Source organism: Macrobrachium nipponense, chromosome 43 (genome assembly GCF_015104395.2).
Source record: "Macrobrachium nipponense isolate FS-2020 chromosome 43, ASM1510439v2, whole genome shotgun sequence".
NCBI classification, from domain to species: Eukaryota; Metazoa; Arthropoda; class Malacostraca; order Decapoda; family Palaemonidae; genus Macrobrachium; species Macrobrachium nipponense.
In genome coordinates this window covers 49,724,606-49,747,933 of record NC_061104.1, presented here as the reverse complement: position 1 = coordinate 49,747,933, position 23,328 = coordinate 49,724,606, and the positions used below count along the sequence as shown (strand labels likewise).

Genomic DNA, 23,328 nt, shown 5'->3' with positions numbered 1-23,328 from the left:
TGCTTTTTTCTACCATTTCGGTAGTCAAAGTTGACCGAAGGTTTGAAATTTTTTGCACTTATCGTTATTTATATGAAAATATCTCAAAACTGATAAAAGCTACAATCATGAGTATTTTTTTGTTGTATTTTACATAAAAATGCACACATTTTCATATATAATACTCCAAGTAACAGCTAATTTAAAATGGTAAAGAAATTATGTCAAAGTGACAAAATAATTTCCGAGATGTATTACAGATACTTTTTAGTGCGACAAGAAAGAAATTCGCGCTTGCGTGCCTGCGTAACGATTGTAAACAAAACAACACCTTGATCCGTGAACTCCCAGCATCCCCCAAGGCGCGTGATTCAAGAGTTTTCGGCTGGTAGGCCTAAAAGTATTTTTCCGCGAATTAATACCTGGTTTTTTAAATAGTTTTATCACAAAAAGTGCATTTATAATGAAACTGATAAAAAAAACAGGAATTTGAGGACATTTCTCAGAGAAAAATACTGCGAACAGCGAATTTCCCGCGAATAATGCGGGGAAACGTTCCAGAGAGAAATCTGCGAATGTGAGAGTCCACGAATCTGGGGGGTCCACTGTACTATCCAACCACACTATGGGGCAGAGACATGGGACAGTCTGACAATCAACGTCACTAGTAGCCTGGATGAAATGATTAAGGATCATTTTTGTTCATATTAAACCTATCAGACTGAGCCTTCATTTGCAGCTCCAATGTTCACAGAGAGGTATACTAAGGGCAGTAAGTTTTCACATTATTGTACCACACACACACACACACAAACAGAAAGAGTATCCCTATGTGGAACAGTCAACTGCAAGCCTTATGACCTGATAACCACTCATGTACACTCTCTTAACGATAGTATCTTCCTCTCAAGCCCCTTGAATGACGCTAGTCTGTGGGCTGCCAAGATTCAAGAGGAAAAAGATATCAACAAGCCATGCAAGGATTTCCCAAGGTGGGTAGCTTTCACTTTTGTTTAACTCTAGTTCTAGGTATTTTTATTCAGCTACTCACCAAGCAATTTCTCCACCCAGACAGGATGTTATGGCACCAGTAAAATAAACAGATACCTATGAAATATAGAAACCTACTTGAAAGCTGTTAATTTGCCTGCTGTTTGGCCTTTTCTTCTTGGTAAATTTGTATGTAGTATATTATCTTCATTGTTTGGCCTTTTCTTGTTGGTAAACTGATATATAGTATATAATCTTCAAGATGTCAAGTAAATCATCAACAGCGACTCTAGTTAGTCTACCCTACCTAATTATTAGGGCCAAGTAAATAAAACAAAGATTATGCCTCATGAACACAATTCTCACTACTATTCACATATGGTTGTAAAAGTGCATGCTCAAGTAAAATAAAATCATACAGGTATACAAATCAAACCAAGGAAAACCATAATGCTATTGGAGTACACAGAACTGCAGCAATTCATAACTCATATGGAGAAAAAAATAAGATACACCATCTTAATGTGCATTGTAAAATGGCTGAACAGTATTCTTTGTCTTTCATCTCTGCTCTCCCATGAGCTAAGGACACCTGAATTAACTAAATATATTAAGTATCATTTCAGGTACAAGTCAGTGTAAAATGCAAACAACTTCAAAGTACTAACCAATATTTAAACCTGAGAATTTCAGTGCAAAAATACTCCATGTTAATAGGAATACTTCATAGGCAGCTATTTTAGGGAACTTAAGTAAGTATTAAAAGTAAGTTACTTTTGATGCAGCTTCAAACAACCTGCCCAGTTTAATTTAACTTTCGAAAAATGTTATAAAAGATTATCACAGCAGACCTGATATTCTCAAACAACTATAGTATTTATAAAATTAGCCAATCTACCTACAAAATTACTCCTCCACATTAAAATCTCCAGCACTAGCAATCTCTGCATTAGTAACACAAGCAATCAATCGCAAACATGTTGTAATTAGGAGTAGCAAAGCCCACCGCAGTGCAAGCATCACCAACCCCTAACGCAAAACAGATAACCAAAAACAAGGCCATAATTTTTACATCAACCAACAGTGAGTGCTGACTATAGAAATGAACTTACCTGCTGTGGATGTGCTGAAGCCACTTGATAAACTTGCTGTGGTTGGGGGGAATACACTACTCTGGGCTGTACTACTGCTTGTTGCGTCGTGTACACCACATGCTAAAAAGAAGAAAAAATTATATGTGGCTATTCTGCAACCTCTAATGTACAGGTCACTAATGTCCAGATATACCTGAAAAGGTCTGCAATAACAGTCAACCTATGGAGGCACAGCTGAACATTCTGCCTGGTTTCCTGTGCAAATGATTATCAACTGATATGCTCGTGTCAAAAGGACCTGCACAGTCTTGCCTGAATATTAAGTGTGGGAAGGCCACACATTTGTTCAGTTCCTACTCGTCCTCAGGTGGAGAGTATGTTAACCAGCAAGAAACAAAACTGCTATTAAAATCTTAAGAATAGCCTTGTTTTTGGGTAAGTAAAATCCAAAGACTATCATAACAAAGAAAAAAATACCTGCATATTTTAAATTAGTTAAAAACTAAAGGAGATTGAAAAAAGACAGCATCTGTCCATATACGCATATGTATGTTTATTCATGGTTATAAGACCTTTATTTGATTTAAATCAGTTTTTCAGCAAAGTACAGTCCTACCAAACTTTTACGCAGGGATATGTTGGGAAAAAAAATTCATTTTTGACTTTCCAGTGTTATAAAATTTTCAGTTGTGAAAATGAGCTTAAGTTTGATTTTTCCTACAATTTATACATATTATTTGACAACTGTACCAAATTTTCAACAAAAAATTACAAATAATAAGCTACACTGAAATTCTGAAAAAAGCTGGCCCGAGTAACCTAATGTGTACACAGGAATATTATTAAGTTACCCCTCTGAGCCTTGAAACAATTTGTTTCGTCTCCCCAATATTTTTTTTTTTAACTTTCATTTCTCATTAATTATTCCCCATCAAAACTTTGTACCCTTTTTCAATTTCATGCATAAAATTTTTTTTTTTTCATTTTTTTGGTTTTGCATTTTTGTGTTTTTGGCATATCTGTATTCTTTTAGATAAAGGTTTTTAACTCATTTTGATTAGTGTATCAAATAGTATGGATATTTACCTATTTTGAAAAAAAAAATCATAAATATCAAACACTAAGCTAACAGCAGGTCCTCAATGTTAATGGTAAAATTTTTTTGGCTCTATCTGGAAAAAAAAATAGGCATTTCTGGCATCGTGCTACAGATGCTTGGGGGAAAACTGACTAACTGGGAACTCAGCTGACTTGAACAAACATGAAAGTATGCCTACAAGACCACCACCACAATCTCCCCGTAAGGGCGATAGGAGGAAAGACGGGGAGGCCGAAAGGTGGTGGTGAAATCCCCATCCTGGTACCTCTACGGGGAGGCCTTGTAAACTGTCGTCTTGCTTTGAGGGGGAGTTGGAATGTGCTGTGGAGGCAAACCTGACTCTTACGTCCAAAGAACTGGAGGATCAAATTCTCGATACTTTGTCTACAGGTTTCATAAGATGTGATTCAGAAAATTTTAGGTACAACAGTTGCTGCTAACTCGGCTACAGAAGCAGAAACAGCTCGCGTATGGCTCGCATTTGCACTTAGTAAATACCCAAATTGGACTACAGATTTTAATGAGATCACAGTAACAGTTAGTTGATGTTCCCCCAACCCCCCCAAAGCATTTGTAGCATGATGTTCCAGAAATGCACTTTTATTCCAGATAGAGGCAAAAAAATGTTTCCCATTAACTTTGAGGACCTGCTGCTAGCTTAGTGTTCGATATTTTTTCACAATTTTTTGGAATTTCTGTAGAGCTTATTACTTATTTTTTGCTGAAATTTGGTAATTGTCAAATATGTATTGATTACAGGAAAAATAAAACTTTGAACTCTTTTCCACACTTAAAAATTTCATAGCACTCAAAGGTAAAAAATAAATTTTATAATTCATTTTTCATTGGGAAATAATGTTTTTTTCATAAACCTGATTTGCCAAAAATTTTCTTTTTAGTGCAAACCAAAGATATGTTCATATTATACCCCAAGTACTACATAACCTGGTCTTCTTTTGTTTAGGCAGACTTCTCGACTTTGAAAATTGGGAAACTCAGGCCTGAAGTGACATCTGGCTAGAATCTTTAGAAATCTAGTTGCTTCTGTTCCTAACTGGCTGAAGGAGGTCATTCTCCACAACGGTGGACCTACAAAGTATTAGAAGGTTGTTTGGCGAGTACCGATACAATATAGTTTTGATTTCCCACTTTTTATATTTATTGTTTTTTTTGGTTTTTTTATGGTGTCATGCATCAAGGGCTCAAGGTGGGACAATTCGTTCTGGGCCCATCATAAGTTGGCAGAGGTTTTTCATCTAAGATGGCAGTATGGGCCAGATTTACCACACATGAGAGAAGCTGTGTTCTTTCACAAAAAAAAGAGTGAATTGGCTTTATGATATACTGAGGTACAAAGGACGAGAGAAAATCCAGGCAGACAATAAATGTCAAGAAATACTTATTAAGACGCTGGAATAGTATGTATAAAAGTACTAAAGGACAACAACATCCAATATGCAAGTGCATATAAAGAGAAAAAGTCAAACAAGAGGTATTTTAAGTGGTCAATATACAAAGCTTGAAAGTATTAACTCATGACAGAGATTGGAGGGTATATATCAGGTCTCTTAGCCTGTCAATAAAAAGAAACTTGAAAGTATTATACCAAAGGCTGGTAACAGACACCTAAAGCAGGAGGGGTGGTGAGACTAAGTTCAAGCTAACTGACTGCAGCCTTCTTTCAACTTTTATTATAACTTCTCAAAGCATAATCATGAATAGTTCCCCTACAAGGTGTCAAAAGTAAAAAAATGCAAGACAACATGTTTGAATGTTCACTGACAAAAATGGGGGATAACGTGCTGATGCTATGATGTAACTTGAACTTTTTTTTATATATACTACGTAGTATATATATGCAACTTCCTCGAGTACAACCATCACCTAAAAGAAATGTTGCTGCACGGTCCTACTGTACCAAATATATTAAGGGGGCCGGCCGGCTAATGCCATTTTTTAAGGACAGGACTTTGATATTCATACACTTAATAAGGTGACTTGGGACATCTCCAAACCGCATATGATTTTCGCCTCTGACCTTCGGTTGTGACGCCATGGGGTTTTTTTTCTAAAAGTCATTTTTTTGCTAGATATGAATTTTTCAATATGGTAAAAAAATAAACTATAAATCAGGAGGAAAAATTTAAAATTTATATATATATCATATATAAAAAAAAAAAAAAAAAAAAAAAAAAAAAAAATGGGAAAAAAGGACTATTTGATTGTTCTCTTATAATGTCTTTCTGAGTTATCTACCAAATTTTCCAATGTTATAGCTTTAAAACTAAGTGAGTAGATAGATTTTGAAGGTCAATAAGTATAGTTTTGAGATACAGGCGTTCAAATTTTTGTTTTCCTTCGTATTCTATAAGACAATGTTAATAAATAAGGATTATTATGAATGTATATTTCTTTTTTGTGTGTTAATAAACCAAAACTATTTTATTTATCATAATTTAATCATAAATGATGATCCCTTTGCTCATATATCGTAGCCTGGGGCACTGCTTGAGGCAAGATATGGCACTCCTTCCTGCGAAATTCTCTCTCTCTCCCATTTTGGGTATTAAAAACCAAAAACTTTGTTATGAGGCGTTACTACGCAACCCTCCCCTCTCTTTCACTAACTACGCGGTATATCATCATATTCCTGTAATAATAACTTGAGCGATTTCTTAGTCTGTATGTTAGCGAGACGTATTTCCTTGTCTTTTCCGCATTGGTCATGATGAAATTCTTGCCGAAACATACATAAACATACGTAAAAGCAAGCGAATGTCAGAGGGGAAATCGAACGTGTAGACTACTTGAAGCTTGTGCTCGCACTGATGGTTGGAATGGTAGCTGACTGAAGTGAAGTCTCCCTTCTCGACTCAGAGAATGTCTACAAATGCAATTTCTCCCAATTTCTTTGACAATAATTATCAAAATTTACGGAAATAAGAAGAAATATTGCATTTTCTTGTACGGATCAATGTTTTAGGCTTATTGGGTTACGTTAAACTAATTACCCTGTAACTACGAAAGTAAGAGGAATTTTAACGAAATATTTCGTATACGTATTCTCAATTGACATATGAACCTCCATGAATTTTTTCATGACTGCATTTTTCGCCCTATACCACCATATATAGGGGTTCCGGCCGGCCCCCTCAATACTATATAAACAGGATAAACACACTATAACATAGTAAACTAACCTGCTGAGTCTGTGCATGAGTCACATGCTGACCACCAGATGGAATGGTGACAATGATTTTCTCTCCATGTTCCACCAAGATCCCACCTCTGCAGATATAAAAAAATATTAGTTTCACTTAAAGACCATGACGTCCCATTTATTAGAAAATTACAAGGCCCATCTGATGGATCTGTGGTAAAAGAAGTTAAATAGTCAAGTTAAATGTTGAGAACTAAGGAGTGGCTTAACTAAGGGCTGATATATACAATAAATTTTTTAAACAAAAATGATAAAAACAATTCCTGAGAATTATGTTACAGCACATACAGCAGTAGATGTGCAAAGCATCATCTATAATTGATAAACAAAACCTTGATGTAGTATCACCACAGTTTCACATATCTAGGTTAATAATACACAATTAAAAAAAAACTTATGCTATTATACATAAAATATTAATTCTCATGCTTTAGCCAAACTAACTTCACTCTTCCTTTCTGCACATTTCTTTTCTTATTACCTTCAGTCTAAATTCTGGCACACTTTTCAGTTTAATAATTCATTCATTACAATTACATTAATAGTTCAGAAAGAAAATCTAGCAATGAATTAAAAATTTATATTAAAGATATTATCAGTTGTGTGGGTCATCTTAATTTATCAAATGGTAACTAATCCTCACAGAAAACTTAAAAATTTCTAGGAACATGAAAAGACTAACGTAACACATCACTTGAGGTTCACAGCAACTTTACACAATGACTGAGAGTTACCACATTTTTTTTGCCACATGAGGTGTGATTTTTTGTTTTTTTTTTTTTTTTTTTTCCTTTTTTTTTTCCCCCCCCGAAAAACATATCCTGTACACCTCACTGTGTTTCTTATGCTCAGGTCAGACAAGTGGTATTTTCAGCGCTGTGGCATGCCTACGGCTACCATAAACTTCAAATGCCTTAATGCAAAAATGTTTCCCATTCTGTTTAGAATGACTAGCTGCTAAATATTGTTCATTACAACAGAAGACAACTTCTTATATGTGAAATATGACAATTTGTCTAAAATTGCATTTTTCCTAACTATACAAACTGAGGTCCTTTTACAATAGGAAGGTACTAGCGGCAGCTGGATAGGTCGTAAGCTTTCGAACAAGGGGTTCGGTAGTTAACTGCTTGTCCGACAGGCGCGCGCGCGCGACTGGGAGGTAAACAAATCACTTTTGCTTTTGGCCCAAGCAAAAACTGCAGAGTGAGGGGTGGGCATGAGGTTGGGGCTATGTGTAAAAGGACCTCAGGTTTGTATAGTTAGGTTAAAAATGCAATTTTAGACAAATTGTCATTTGTTCCGACACGGCATACAAACCTTCGGTCCTTTACAATAGGAAGACTCACTTCTTGGTGGAGGAATCTGAGTCTTTTGTGAACAGACTGGTGTTCGCCCAACCTTGGAAGCCTCCCTGGTCGTAAGAGCGAGGGAGGATACCAAGCCTCTGTCCGATTGATCGGGGTGTGCACCGCAGGATCAATGGTCAGACCTCTGGACCGAGTACTAAGAGAGAGGCAAGCGTATCTCTTCGTACCAGCAATGTAAGAACTTGTTCCTGTACAGGAGCAAAAGTTAAAGTCATGGTTTTGACTCTTGTCGGCATCCACTTCCCCCCCCTTGTAGAAGGAAGTGGTGGATATTCTGCTCCCATCCCTCGTGAAAAGGGATAGGATGGGGCTCTGTCATATAGCTCACCGGCATCTCGTCCTTATCCAGCAGGGTGATGACCGTATCCCTCTACCCACAGGTAGAGGGGAAGAAAGATAGAAGAGAAGCCAGTCACTTTCTCATCACTATCTATTCATACAGTCACACCAGGACTCGATGCTGTTCAGCCTGCTAGGGTCTCGGGTAGCTAGACGACGTGTTGAGCAGCCACCACAGGTCCTAAGGAAACCGATCCAAGGACCTATGGGCAATATCCAAGAGGTATAAGGAAGTTGCCGGTGGTCTGGTGTACCGAGACCCCACCTTCCATACCTGCGCCACGGAGAAGTTCTTACGAAACGCCAACGAGGGGCCAACACTTCTGGACTTCGTGAGTTCCGGCCGGACGGGACGTACGGATGTCGTCACTGCCATCAGCCTCCTACGCCCTCCTGAAGACCTCACGCAGCCAGGACGAAAGAGTGTTCTTGATACTTCTTTATTGTTGACCCCTTGCTAATTCTTCTTGTTGGACCCCTTGCTACGGAGAGGCGTCGACACTCAGGCCCGAGGTGTCGAGTTCTCTTCAGATAGCGACGTAGCGTCCTGCCCAGGACAAAGCAGCATCTCATCAGCATCATTATCTGCATGACGCTCCCGTACTCTCTTCGCCGATGCCAGGTCCAGCAAGACGAGGGTCATTTGATTTCCCTGGTTGGCAAGACCTTTTTTGGAAGCTGCTCCTAAGCAAGGAGATCTCGAACGAGTTCGAGAGTCCAATCCCGTCAGTTTCAGGAGGAGCGACAAAGGCGGCTCTGTATCCTTGACTGTGGGAACTTAGAGGAGCTTCCTCAGGTCGAAGAAAAAAACGAGGAAATCCGCTACCTGCTGAAGATTGGCTCTGAGAAGAGATAGGCCCCGTCTACGACACCAACCACCGAAGACGGCCGACTTCCCCTGGTACACAGCTGCAGAGGACTGACGGACGTTTCCAGCCATCTCTGTTGCTGCGCTACGAAAAAAGCTTCTCGTACGCAAGAGAAGGTGGATAACAGCCAGCCTTGAATGACGTAGGGACTGGACTGCTCGTTGGGGTACCCGGCTCGACGTTGTGTGCTGGCCGAGAAGGTTGTGCCCAATGGGGAATCTCTCCTCGGTTCTCTTGCGAAGAGAAAGCCAGCAGGTCCGGATACCAAATGGCCTGTGGACCATTTGGAAGCCATCAGGATCATCCTGAGATTCGGGAATGACCAGTGCTCGACTGATCACCTTGTGAATCAGGCTGAACGGGGGAAAGGCATGGCGAAGATGGTTGTCCCACGGGTGTTTGAAGAGCGTCCTCTGCAGCTGCCCATGGATCCGGCAACGGCCGAGAAGAACACCTGGAGCTTCCTGATGTGCCGGATGGCGAACAGATCCTCGACTGGTCGCCCCCCACAGGTCGAAGAGCCTTTCCGCCACGTCCTGGTGTAGAGACCATTATCGGCCCTTATCACCTGATCCCGACGGCTGAGCGTGTCTGCTACTACATTCCTTCCCTGGAATGTAGTGTGCCGACAGCTCTATTGAGTGTGCCTCGGCCCACTCGTGCACCTGCCGAGTCAACTGATACAACGGGAGAGACACTAGGCCCCCCCTGTTTGTTGACGTAAGCCACCACCGTGGTGTTGTCGTACATCAACACCACTGAGTGTCCCATCAAGCGGTCCTGGAACTCTGGAGAGCGAGGAACGCGTGCCTTTAGTTTTTTCCAGTACATTGATGTGAAGGTGCTTGTCGTTCTCGTACCACACTCCTGAAGTCCGCAACTCTTCCAGGTGTGCACCCCATCCCTCGGTCGATGCGTCTGAGAGCAGCTGCATGTCCGGGGGGAGAGTACCCGGAGGCACTCTCTTAAGGGGTTCCTGTCGTCCAGTCACCTGGCTAGGTCCTGCCTCACCTCCTGTGTCAGTGACCATGGAAGGCTTGGGGATCCGTCGCCCTGTGACCAACTCTCCTTTGGTCTCCCTGAAGAGACCGCAGGTGAAGACGCCCCGTTGGGACTGGTCTTCCCCGGTGACGACAGGTGTCCGAGTCACGACTTGCCATTGCTGAGCTACCTGTTCCTTGCCGAGACAGGAACTGGTTGGCTGCCTACCTGAATCTGCTACCGTGTCGATCAGCATACCCAGGTACTTCATCCTCTGCTTGTGCTCGAGATCGGACTTTTCGAAGTTCAGAACGATCCCCAGATCGCGACAGAACTCCGAGCAGTCGATCCCTGTCTGTAGCAAACTGCGAGCGGGAGCTCGGCCAGAACTAACCAATCGCGAGATACTCATCAGACGTATCCCGTGCGAATGGGCCCAAGCAGACACCAGAGTGAACACTCGCGTGAACACCTGGGGGCGGTTGAGAGACCGAAGCAAACGTGGCCTGAACTGGTACAACCGTCCCGTCGAGGATGAAGCGGAGGTACTTTCTGGAGGACTGATGGATGGGGTATTTGTAGATCCGCATCCTTCAAGTCCAACTGCAAGCATGAAATGTTCTCCCTGATAGAGTCGAGCACTGAGCGTGCCGTCTCCATCGTGAACCGGGTCTGGCGAACCAACCGGTTCGGGGAAGAGAGATCTATCACTGGGCGCCAGCCTATTGTAGACTTTCCACCAGGAAGAGTCGGCTGTAAAGCCCGGTGATTGATCCGTACCCGATTTTCTACAGCTCTCTTGCTTCAGCATGGTCTTGATCTCCTGTCTCCATGCTACGTCCTTCGATGCCCCTGGAACGTACGCCTGCTGTTGGACCGGGTCCCAATGGCTGGCAGGATCCCTCCTCAATGACGGGGCTTACGTCAGGTAGGAAGGTCCCCCCGGTACGCAGCCCCTAACGGGTGGGACTTACAGAGAAATCTCTGTAGGATCCCTCCCCTTTCCCTCGAGCCGTAAGGAGGAGAGGGAAGGGTGGGGGAGGAATTGGATACTCGCTCGCCTTCCCAGTGGAACTAGCAGTTGGAGAAGAGCAGGAGCAGCCATCGCCTTGCGGCGATGGCCTCGATCAGAGTCTGGGAAAACGTATCGTCAGGAGAAAACGTTTTCCCGAGGAGGGTTACGAACTCTCACTGTAGGTAAGGGTCTGCCGCCACATGTGAACGTCGTCCTGGGTGGGGCTGATCGACACCTGACAGGAGAGAGCCGATACCGCTCCGACTCATTCCAGTCCTCGTCGAGGTCGAAACCTCAGGAGGACCGAAGGGATATAAATACGATGTCCGAAGACACGTAGAAACGCCTCTGTCGCAGTAGAGGAGGTGAAGGAGCTTGTTCGACCGTCCAGAACCGAGAGAGCCTCCTTGTTACCTTGGAGTACGAGAGATACCTGGCTCCACCCAGTCGGCAAGCTCCGATCGCGGCAGACCCACCGTCGATTTGGATTCCCTCTCGGGCCCCAAAACGACTAGAGCCAGAGAACGTAGGCTCTGCCTGGTGGGAGCGGCGGGATCCATTCCCGAGGTCATTGTGCTGACGAATCAGCGGCCGTAACCTCGGCAAAGTTCCTCTGGATCTCGGAAGTCACGCATCTTGCAGAGTGGGACCGTTAAGCCCTTCGAACAAGAGCATATTCCGAGAACCCCTCCTCCTAAGAAGGGGGAACAGCGACAGCCCTCGCGGTCTTCCCCATCCACTTGCCAATGCACGTACCTGTCCTGGCCGGTCCAAGCAACCGTGCCTGGCACGTAGGGCGGGGTCGTGGTGGGATCATGAGGGGCGCACCCCTCACGATCATCCTCAATACCTCGCTCCTCCCGGTGAACCCGACCCGGAGGTTGAAGGTACGGGAGAGGGCAGACTGACGTTCCCTCGTCGCTCGCTGGCAGGACCAGCAGGCTTGGAGGGCTGCAGGCGACCGTCAACACCGCGGTGACGATCGAGCTGCAGGGCCTGGTCGAACCGTCTCGCTGTGGAGAACGGTCTGGACTGAGCACAGCGGCACTGATCTCGAGTGTCAGAAGAGCTGGTGCTGGTTGCCGTACCCGATCGCTCTCTGTGAGAGCGACGGTCAGGCGACCTGCAGGCTCCACTGTCGCAGTGAGACGCGGTGCTTGTCCTCACGGCACGTCACGTCGCTGGTTCCAGCCGTGGCTGGCAACCGGCGAACGGGAGGACTCTTCCCAGCCTCAGCCCGTGTCGGTCGTGGGACCGTCACGTCCCAGGGTAGCCAGCTGTTCATCCGCGAGAGTGAGAGCTGGTCTGGTGAGAGTCGCATGAGCGGCTGTCACCAAGTCTTCCGCCCCGTTTGCCGTGAACCTGACGCTGAGCGGACTCAGAGGTCTGGTTCCTGGCTGCACGGTCGCTGGTAGGCGACCGTACACTCGGTACCTCCCGCGAACGGGAGGCCGAGACGGACCCTGATGCAGTGGCAGAACCACTGACACCAGGCGAGGAAGTACCGGTGTTAGCCCGGTACCCCTCTGGTCCCCGTAGTCTTCTTCCTTGCGGAAGAAGAAGACGGGCCCCGCTCCCGAAGGAGCAGGAGGACCAGCGGAAGGAACCCTCCCGTCCCACCGAGGTGAGACGGGTCACGAGAAGCTCCCGAGGAAGCTTCTTAGGAGGGAGGAGGAGGAGGCACCTTCTTCTTCCTCGGCTGTAAAGCCTTAGAAGTCGAAGGGGAAGAGGCGGCGGCCGACGACGATGAAGAAGATGAAGACGACGACCACGACACCTTCCTCCTCTTCTTCGTCAGCTTCCTCAGGACAGACGTAAGATCTATGCTATCCAGGGCGGAGCCGGGGCTGCTGTAGCGCAGCTACAGGGCCCGGACGCACCTGTTACAGACAGACCAAAGTCTGGGGTAGTACCACCCCACGAACAGGGACGACATCAGCAGGTATGGGCATCTCAGGAACAGCAGTCACGGCCAGCACATCATCGGTAGGGACAGCCAGCACAGCAACGGCAGGAACAGCCAGCGCAGCAACGGCAGGCAGAATCGGCAGGTACGGCAGGCAGCACCGGAAACAGGAAGTGGAGCAGCAGCCAGCAACATCCTGGTACCGGCGGCAGGTCCAGGGGCGAAGTTCTAGGGCAGCGGAAGTGTGGTCGCTGCAGCGCGGCAACCACGAGCGGCGGCGGCACGCCCCCCCTCTCGGTACGGCGAACGGCACTTCACAGCGGCTGTAGGCAAGACTGTTACCACGTGAGGCGAGTACACCAGGTTGGTGAGGAGGGACGTCGTCACCTGGTTTGCGTGGTCACCACTCCATGGGTGACCGCAGTAGCCCATACATAGAACCGCAGCCCCTGGACACCAGCCCGCTCTGCAATTGGAAGACGCCCATACCTCACCAAGGTCCACTCTCCCGTGGCAGGTAGCACCTGCGGAAATAATAGTAGTAGTGATTAATGGGGGGAAATCCCCTCGTGCGGGGGTTTGATCCCTCCCGAACGAGTGGAAGACCCCTAATACAATGTACATCGGGCACCGAGCGCCCTCCCCCGCGCTCGACGGATCGGGCGAGGAGAAGAACGCCGATAACCTCCCCCCCCCCTAAGGGGAAGAGACATCTGGGGGAATGAGCGGGGGGGAGGGTCTCGTTCCCCACCCCCGCACAGTACCCATGTACCCAACAACAAAATAAGAGCCCTAGAGCTATCGTGCCATCGGCACGAATACAAGGCATAAGGATCAATTCCCTGACTGAGCGGAACTTGAACCAAATAATATTGATGCAACCAATAATAAGAACAAAATGAAAATTCACTTCACAAAGAATAAGGGCTCGGATCGAGCGGCATTCGCGCCCTCGGCACCGAGCGCAAGGTTGAAAGGTTTCATTCCTTACCTTTATGGATCAAGGTTTCTGGAAACCTTGATCCATAATGAATTGATGCAATCAAGAATATATGAAATGAAAAAAACTACTGCGCTTGCGTTTCACTTCATACAAATAAAAAAGGGGAAGGATCAATTCCCGTGAATAGCGGAACATTGATCCCAGTCAACAATGCAATCTCAATAAAAGAATGAAAATGAAAAAGAACTGCACTTGCGATTTCACTTCATTCAAAAATACAAAGGGGGAAGGATCAATCTCCGGGTAAGCTCGGAAACTGATCCCAAACTGATGTATTGCTACAATAAAAAATAAAAATAATATGACAAAATGAAAAAGAATACTGTACTTGCGATTCCACTTTCATACTGAATAAGTTCCCGTGTCGAGCGCATTCGTTCGGCAACGGGCATACAGGTCAAAAACATATAAATGAAAAGAGCACTTACTTACGATTTTCATCTACACATTTCCAACCCAATATACGCTCGGAGCGAGCGCTCCCGCCCTCGGCACCGAGCATACCATCCGAGGATCATTCTGGGAAAATGAATTCCCGCAATTACGCCCTTCAGTCCCGGCACTCGGGTAATCGGAGGGCGTTGTGAACCAAGATCCTTTAATTCACAATTGAATTCAATGAAATGATTGTACTTACAATTCAGTTTCACTAGATACATAGAAAAAGAAAAACACAATCATGCGAAAGCAAACGACGATGAAGCGGGCAGAGAAGCGATGATACACGTCCACACGCCAGCAGGCCGAAAGCAAAAGTGATTTGTTTACCTCCCAGTCGCGCGCGCTTTGCGCGCCTGTCGGACAAGCAGTTAACTACGAACCCTTGTTCGAAAGCTTACGACCTATCCAGCTGCCGCTAGTACTTCCTATTGTAAAAGGACCGAAGGTTTGTATGCCGTGTCGGAACAACAGACAACTCTAACTCAGACAGCACTTTATGACAATTGCAGTGAATTCCATGAGCATGTGAATGACAATGTCAGTGATGGCTTAGGGTTTGAGGGAAACAAAAAAAAAAAAAAAATCAATATCCTCACCTTTACCATACTATAAATACAATTTTTTTTTTTCACAATTTATAATTTATAAAGTTTAATAAAAACTCACTGGGTTACGGGAATGAAATAACTTGTACTTCCGTGCCAGCGGTAGTTTGACAAGTTGAAAAAAAGAAAATGCTGTTAGCTATATCTGTCTTCTACACATCTACATCCCCCCTTCCCACCATGGGACCAATTAGGTGCAAACACTCATAGCTGATCAGTCTACTTCTGTCCACTTTGCATGTGGGGAGGAAGGAAGGACAGTTTATATAAATGGAGAGGTAAGCATATGTTTAAAAAAATAAATATTAAGTATTTATATTTTTGAAATTAATCTTACCTCTCAATTATACAGTAACAAATTCTGAGCATAATTGCTGTAGAATATTTATACAAATTTACCAAGAACAAAGATGCAATAATTATTTTGGATTCATAAATATTTTTCTACTTAATTGCACTTTTCTTTGCAAACTTACATTTACAACTGACATACGTACTATCATAAAAGATAAGAACTGAAACCAATAGCAACCCCTTGGTGTATTCATGAGCACATTTACAAAACGACATCTTGTAAGAGACAGGCACTACATCCTTCCTTGACATCAAGATCCCAAGAAACACTCTCATGAGCCGCCCAGTGGATTTTAGCCAGTCTAAAAGTTGCCATTAGTGAATTCATGGGCTATAGAAATAATGGCACCTCTTTCCTGCCTGATTCTCCAAAGTAGATGGTATTTAATACTTACACACCATGAATCACTCCATCCACCACCCAAAACCTGTCATTGCTATTCATGTTTGTCCATTAAGGGTTAAAGACTGACAACCTCTTAGAAGTGATCAGTGGTGATAAACACTGCAAATAAAGATGAAACTCCTCCCCACAAGAAAACCTCAACAATAAGTCTTTAACTCCAAAATAAAAAACCTTGCAAGGGACTAGGCCTTCCCAATACTAACCCCTTATTTGGAAAGGGATCCTTATGCCGTGTCCACACGGTCGAACTCTGTCTTCAGACTTCATCTTCACCATGCAAAGTATGCAAATTTTGACCGAGATTTCGTTCAAACATTCGAGCTACGGGTCAGGTGGGTTATGGGCTTTAGGTAATCACAAATCAGTGGGCAGCAAGTCGAGGCAGCGTATGTGGTTCCGGTAGTTGTCAATTACGGTAGACGAATTACAAATCGGTCAGGTCTTTCCGTAAAAAAAAGAAGATAGCGCTCTACACCATAATAATGGTTTTCTGAAGTTGTCCTTTTTTTTTTTTTTTTTTTTTTTTTTTTTTTTTTTTTTTGTTTTTTTTTTTTTTTACATTACTTGTCATAGCTTTGAAGCTTTTACTGGTAATTTTATCGGTTATCTCTTTGAGGGCTGCAGTATGTTGGTTTCTATTCTTATAAGAAACACTTCTTACTTCCCACAAACATTCATGTTAGTGCAATAATTCAATCAATTCAATAATATTATCCAGATACCAATGCCTGTTTGAGTTGGACATGATGCACAGTAATGAATCTAAGAAAAAACACAAAATGTTCTTAACTCAGTCAGGATAGAAACAGGCTGAAATCTTATTTTGTCTAGTAGCGTCGTCGTTTCATACTTGAAGTCAGAATAAAGGCATTGTTTGTGTCAGAGCAAGGGCATTGTTTGTGCCCTCTTTAACAGCAAACGGACATTTCGTGGTTTTGTCCGCTTAAATTGCCCATTTACAGACGATGACTTTATGACTGCAGACAGAGTCCGACCGTGTGGACACGGCATTAGCTAAGTAGTAGTTCCCTTTCTCCAATATATGGTGGCAAGACAAATATCTCAGCAGAGGCTCCCTTTACATGAACAGCATTAAAGCCTTGAACAAGCACAAACCATCTAATGAAATACAGCTCAAATAAAGGTTCTATTTCCACATCATCATCGGTTAACCTCACCTTACAGAAAGCAATTACCCTCTTCCAAAAATAAATTGTGACCACCTATAGGCTATAGTACAATGGGTGTAAATCAGACACCTGATTCATCAATCGATTGAGCACAAGCAATTGCCCTCCAACCACAAAAAAGGCAGATAAGTCTTAAATACTGAAAACATCTCAGAGAGGCAGCCAAAGACGACCACACTTAACAGCAGAAGACCAAGCTTCCACCAAGGGTTTAACCGTTAGTGGAATGCTCTGAATTAATGGGAAGCTCATTGGGAGTCATTGTTCTAAGGGAAGCAAACAAGTAACTTGTGTCTTATTAGTATTATCCTCTAGTTTCTACAACCTAACAAGCTCGCTGCATCTGTGATCAATTACCGCACTTCGTTCAACTACAATTCAATGAAGGTCAATAAAACTGGAATAATGCCTATTACAGCAACTCTTACCTTACAAGGTATTACTGAACACATACAGTGGACCCCCTTATTCAGGGGAAATGCATTCCAGACACACACACACCCCCAAAATTGCTAGAATCTGCGAATACTCAGAACCCCCATAAAAACACGCAAAGAACTACCTATTTAGTTCATTCAAACTCAAGAAAAACCCACTAAACATGCTTATGCCTCGTTTTTTTTAATGATTTTATCATAAAGTGCATTTAATTATTTCCCACGAATATTGGGTAGACACGGTCTACAGAGAAATCCACAAATATGAGAGTCTGCAAATCTTGAGAACAAGAACACAGGGGGTATTACAAAAATAAAAGAACAACCAACAGAAAATCCAGTGCATCAGTTGAACTACCAAAACCAGAGACACAAATAGACTGATCACCTATTGGTCACCTTGTGTGGGGTGGGGAATTAGACGAACAGAAGACAGAGATATCATGGAAAACAAAGCATTCTTGAATTTTTTGTAATCTGTTGAACTACTGCTGGCCCAGAGGTAAAAGCTATACTTATAATGAAGTAAGGTTTTTCCTTTTTCAAAAATTGTTTTTATTGACAGTTCATTAAAACATAAAAGATGTAGAGAAACTAACAGTAAAAAAATAAAGCAGGGGTAGAGTAAAAGTGATATGTACATATTGGTAAATATGCCTAGAGGCCAAAAGTGCAAGCATTCGGCTAGGGGATCAGGGGTCAGCTTAATTTACTTAAATTTTCCCAGATATGCCTGCCAAAAATGAAGTGCACCTTTTATGCCTGAAAATATTTTAAATAAGAAAGTGTTTTCCACTACTGTGCAACCCAAGCCACAGTCCACTATATGCAAAATAACACAAATCACTTATTTGTATAACACCTAAATATCACTCTAATCTGTATGACAATTAAGGAGTTTACTGTATGCTCTACTTCCCACATTTAAGAAGCCCATCACCAGAGGTTAGTGTTTTTGCATTCACTATTTCAATATTGGTATGTATTCATTAACTTTTTTTTTTTTTTCTTTTTTTTTGCATGGATTTTATTACTTTTAAGTAGTAATTTCTGTATGGCCACTAGGACCTCCTTTTATAAGGTTTTAAAGTAACATCCTCTTTACATTTATATTTATACTTTGAAGTATAAGCTTGTATTTTCAGAAAATATTCTTTGTATGTTCCGATTCTCAGTTGTTCATATACGAAACAAACCTTCTGTCTTAACATTAGGATAATACTAGCAACAAGCTGGAAACTGGTAGAATTAAAAAAAAATCTTGTGAGATCCAGGGACTATTGGCATCTGTACCAGGTCACAGGGTATTGTGGTTCCCAGAATGCCCTTGGCATCCCGTGACATATCAGTTACTTTCCTGCCACCTTTAAGAAAGGACGTGATTACTTTCTCTGTTTAAAGCCAGTTTAATTTGTCTGTTTTATTCATATTTTCCTTCTTTCTCTCTCTGGGTGATCTCAGTGTGGTTGTGATCTGCTAGGTGCATGTACATTGTGAGATATGGAGAATTTTGCTTCAAGGGAAATTTCTTCGGGAGACGGCTCATGTATAAGCAGTATACAGCAGTCAAGAGGCATGGAAGCAGCATCAAGCTGGACAACTTGTCTTTCGTCTTCTCTCCCAAACTGCAATTATGCTGATTAAGACTGATGGGCTTTATTTACCATAAAATAATTTTACAATAAGTCAGAGTACACCATTTTTAATGAAATGAAAGATATATAAACCCATTAATCATAACCTTCAGCAATTTCCCTCCTTCCACACAGCCATAACTAAAATGAGAACACATGCAATCGCACAGACTTGGGACTACTTGGATTTGCACGTCTTCCAACCACACCTACAGGTAGCAAATGCTAGCAACCCTTTTATGAATATAGGAATCCTTGTGATACCTCCACTAAGGCCCATAAGAATAATTCATTGATCTATTTATGCCACTTTACAGAATGCTCCTGTAACAGCCTTATTTTCACCGGCTCCTCCACCAGTTAAGAGTCCCTTAACAAGAAGACAGAATGTTTTCAAGGTTTACTAATGACCCCGTCACGATATTGCAGTACTTCAACTACCAACTTAAATCAATGGACGAGGGATCAGTTTGTCACCTTGTGTGGTGGACATAGTTTAAATCCTATTTGTTCTCTTGCTGATAACAGATTCTGCTTTTCTAGTTTCTTATGAATTATTTGTTCATGAATCTCAAAAAGTAGTTACACAGGGTACCTCTAACTACTCAATTGAGATCTTCCATTGGTCCTACAGTCTCTTGAGGCTGCCATGTGAGTCCTTATAGAATGCTCTTATTTTTCAAAATGCCACCTGAAGGTCATAGTTTTCATGGTTCAAAGAGAGTCCATGAACTCCATATCTTGCCAGAAAACCTAACTCATCATAAAACTGGTTTACTACTGGACTTCCCATTCATCCAGCTTCATATCAATGATAGGCCTTGGTAGTCCAGACACGTCCTCTGCCTCCTTTTACATTTCGTCTCTATCAGCAGTCAATTCTGGCAAAGAGGATCATTCAGTGAGCAGTGAAGTCTGCTTGTGGAGGGTGGAACACTTTAGACTGTTAAGTTTTTGGACTCCTAAGAGGGAGGCGTAGCAGGAAGCAGTTTTTCTGAGGGTTGTAACAAGTACATAGGTAGGTATTTCAGGCAGAGGAAAGGGTCAAATTCTAAGTACATGAGTACTGGATGTGTCATCCTTGCTAGCTTGTAAATTCAGCTAGAATTTTTCTGGTATTCTGTGAGCAATGTTATTTAAAGACACTTTGTATTATGACCATTGTGGTAGGCAACATCTATGGGAATAAAGAGACTGCATGTCAACTGAGGTACTTGCTTACATGTCTCGTCCTTTAGTCTTGCCACCGCAACGAGACCTCTCTGGTATGGTGTTTAAAGATCTGTCCTGTTGCCAATTTTACAAAAACATCAACTGACACGTGTGTGGCAGACCTCTGAATGTCTTTGAGACAAACCCTGAGGTTATAATTATAAGATTACAGGTAATTTAATCTCCTTCCTATTCAGCCCTGCTCTCAATCTCTCTCTTCTATATCCAAGCAAGAGCTTTTTTATGGGATAACATAGGCCCTCTATTTGCCTTTTCATCTAGAAAATACCTCTTTATTTTGTATACAATTGCCTTTCCTCAGCTGTGAAGTTGATGTCTATCCATGGCTGTGAGAGGACCAGGAATAACTTGTAAGTCAGTGTCAGTCGCTCTACACTTTGTTGCCATATCATATTCAACCAATATTACTATCTATCATAAACCTATGAAACTGATTTAGTATTCTGTGAAACGGAAAAGATATTTGATATCCGTAATGGGAAAAAACAATTTTCTCTCACTATTGTTGTTATAAATTTGGCAAATATATGGAGATTAAACACACATGGAAGGATCCAAACAGCCCTATCAAAGGTCTGGTCATTTTGGAAATGACGTAACAATAAATGCTTTACCTTTTGCCAAGAACCCACTTCATAGCAACCCCAGATCCTACATTACGTGGAGGTCTGGCTACAGATCCTGTTTATATTTGAGTCCCCCTTAAGTCCTGGGGTATATTTGCGTATGCTTTGGAGTCTTTCTGAGGCTTTTTTTTATGTGAATAGCAATCCAGGGAATATACAACTAGCTTGAGATGAAACAAACTTTTATATTGTAAAACATTTTTATAATTTATACCATTAATCACAAAGTAGGTGGCCTGAAACAAGTAGTATCAGTAGACAAGTCATAGCAAGGGGAAAATTTCTAAATCTTTGATAAAAGTCTGGCAAGATCACAATTAATAGGTTTGAGGGAATAACCTTTCTGTATATAAAATAAATAAATAAATACATAAATAAATAAATTTTAAAAAATCTCTTCCAATTTCTTTCTTTCACATGTAATTGTGAAATTCAGTGCCTAACCAATGACAAACTGCATTTTACCAATATCCAAAATGGATTCTACTACTATATATAACTGTTACCAAAGCAGAGCAATTAAAATGTGTAAAATGATTATCATTATAAAAACTATTGCTATTATATAGATGGAATAGTATACAATTGAGGCCAAAGGCCAAGCTCTGGGAACTGACAAGTCACTCAGCACCGAATGGAGTAAGAGATTTAAAAGATATAACAGGAAAAAAACCAAGCAGATGCCCTATTAATCATGGTCAAAAGAATGTGGAAAGTAAGATGGAAGCCAGAATATGAATGGAAGTACAGTAAAAAGAATGAAAGGGGTTGCAGCTAGGGGCCAAATGCATGCTGCAAAGAAATCTAAAGTAATCTTTACAGTGCACCTAGACACTTAACAACCAACCCTGCTCCCTTTGGTGACTACTGCTTACAAAACAGGAATTAGTGCTTACTTCTAGCTTTACTATATTCTGTGTGAGTTTTGCATTAGGTGGAAGATCATAATTCTACTTTCTACTTAAGTTTCTGAACAACAAATTCTATATATAAATGCACAGTGGCATATGAATAAGCTCTAGGCACTATTTACCATGATTTAAAATGCCTAAAATTTCCACAATACTTCTAACATTAAGTGTCATGCAGAGTACACTGACAAAAACTTACTCTGTATCTAATAGAGTAACTTCCCCCTTCCCATCAGGAATGACAATAAGTTGTTGATCATCCATTTCTGATCTCAATCAATTCTTGGATCAGAACCTGAAAAAGACAAAAGAAAAATTAGTCTAAAATGCCCATGTACCAGAAAATTTGGCTGAATTTACAGAGCCCTCTAACATACATATGCTTCATATCAAAATAAGTAAACTGGGAAGCAAAATGGAAACAAAGTACTTGACCATATACAGGACAATACAATTTACAATGTTTCATGTTACCTGTATTCTACGTACATTGGTTTCTGATCATTCCACAATTCAACCAAGTTCTTTTATTCAAAGCACACAATACCTATTATGTCATACGGTGAAACATCTACTAAATTTGCTCAGCAACCTTTCTTTTCTCTTCACAGTTGAAGAATCTATGTTAAAAAAAAATTGAAATCTAAGAAAAACACACCAATATCACAATATAGAATATGAAATAAGAGTAAATGTGTAACGCACACTCCAATGAACAGACATCAGGATTTTTAATACTGCTTCAAAACTTTAATGCAGAAGAGACTGAATGGCCTTCATCTTAAGAAGTTTGTCTTTGTGGTTCCTCAACCATTATAATAAGTCTATGGATGTTGAGAGACTATGAAACAAAGACAGGCAGTCCCTGGGTTACGACAGGGGTTCCGTTCTTGAGACGCATTGTAACCCGAAAATCGTTGTAAGCCGGAACATTGTCAAAAATCCTAAGAAAAACTTACTTTTAATGCTGTGTGTATATTAAAAACTATGTAAAATGCATTCTTATTCCATTTTTCATAAAAAAAACCTTCAATTATTGATTAATTTGCATTCTTGGTGTCATTTCTTGTGCCAGATGAGTGTTGTAGGCGTCATAACACTAGAACATGCGTTGTAACCCTGGAAATAATTTCTGGTGAATATAATTGAAAAGCGCCTTAACCTAGGAATGTCGTAACCCGGGGACCGCCTACATACGTAATTATGTAACATCGCTTAACAACTATATAAAGAAATAGCAAAGTTCATATTTAAAATGAATTTTACAAAGAAAAATAAAAAAGGTGTTCTGGTTACCTATCCTCGTGTTCTAAATAGCAGTCACCTCTCCTTAACCATGCATTTGATAACTGTTGTTGTTATTCAGATGAACCCCATTCATATGGAACAAGCCCACAGGGATCACGACTTGAAATTCAAACTTCCAAAGAATTAGGCGGAAGTAAGAGGACGCAAAGGAAAATACAGAACGAGGAGACATCACTTAAAAAAAAATTAATTAAATTTCATGGTTCAAAAATACTAATGTTACTCAACATTTGCTTTGTAATCCCTCGTGTAACTAAGGAGGCCTAAGAAGGTGATGTCCTTGGGAGCAGACATGGATTTATGACACAGCAGTAGTGA

General features: G+C 41.9%; 1 protein-coding gene across 1 annotated transcript in view; it reads right to left on the bottom strand.

The window, feature by feature from the left end:
- LOC135213731 (uncharacterized) overlaps positions 1-23,328 on the bottom strand; it is a 125,423-nt gene that overhangs the window by 91,055 nt on the left and 11,040 nt on the right. Inside the window, exons 2-4 of the mRNA XM_064247847.1 lie at positions 21,902-21,997; positions 6,363-6,450; positions 2,082-2,183 (exon numbers count right to left, since the gene is read on the bottom strand). Coding sequence (XP_064103917.1) covers positions 2,082-2,183; positions 6,363-6,450; positions 21,902-21,966 — 255 coding nt within the window. The 5' untranslated portion in view covers positions 21,967-21,997. The remainder of the gene's footprint in view (positions 1-2,081; positions 2,184-6,362; positions 6,451-21,901; positions 21,998-23,328) is intronic.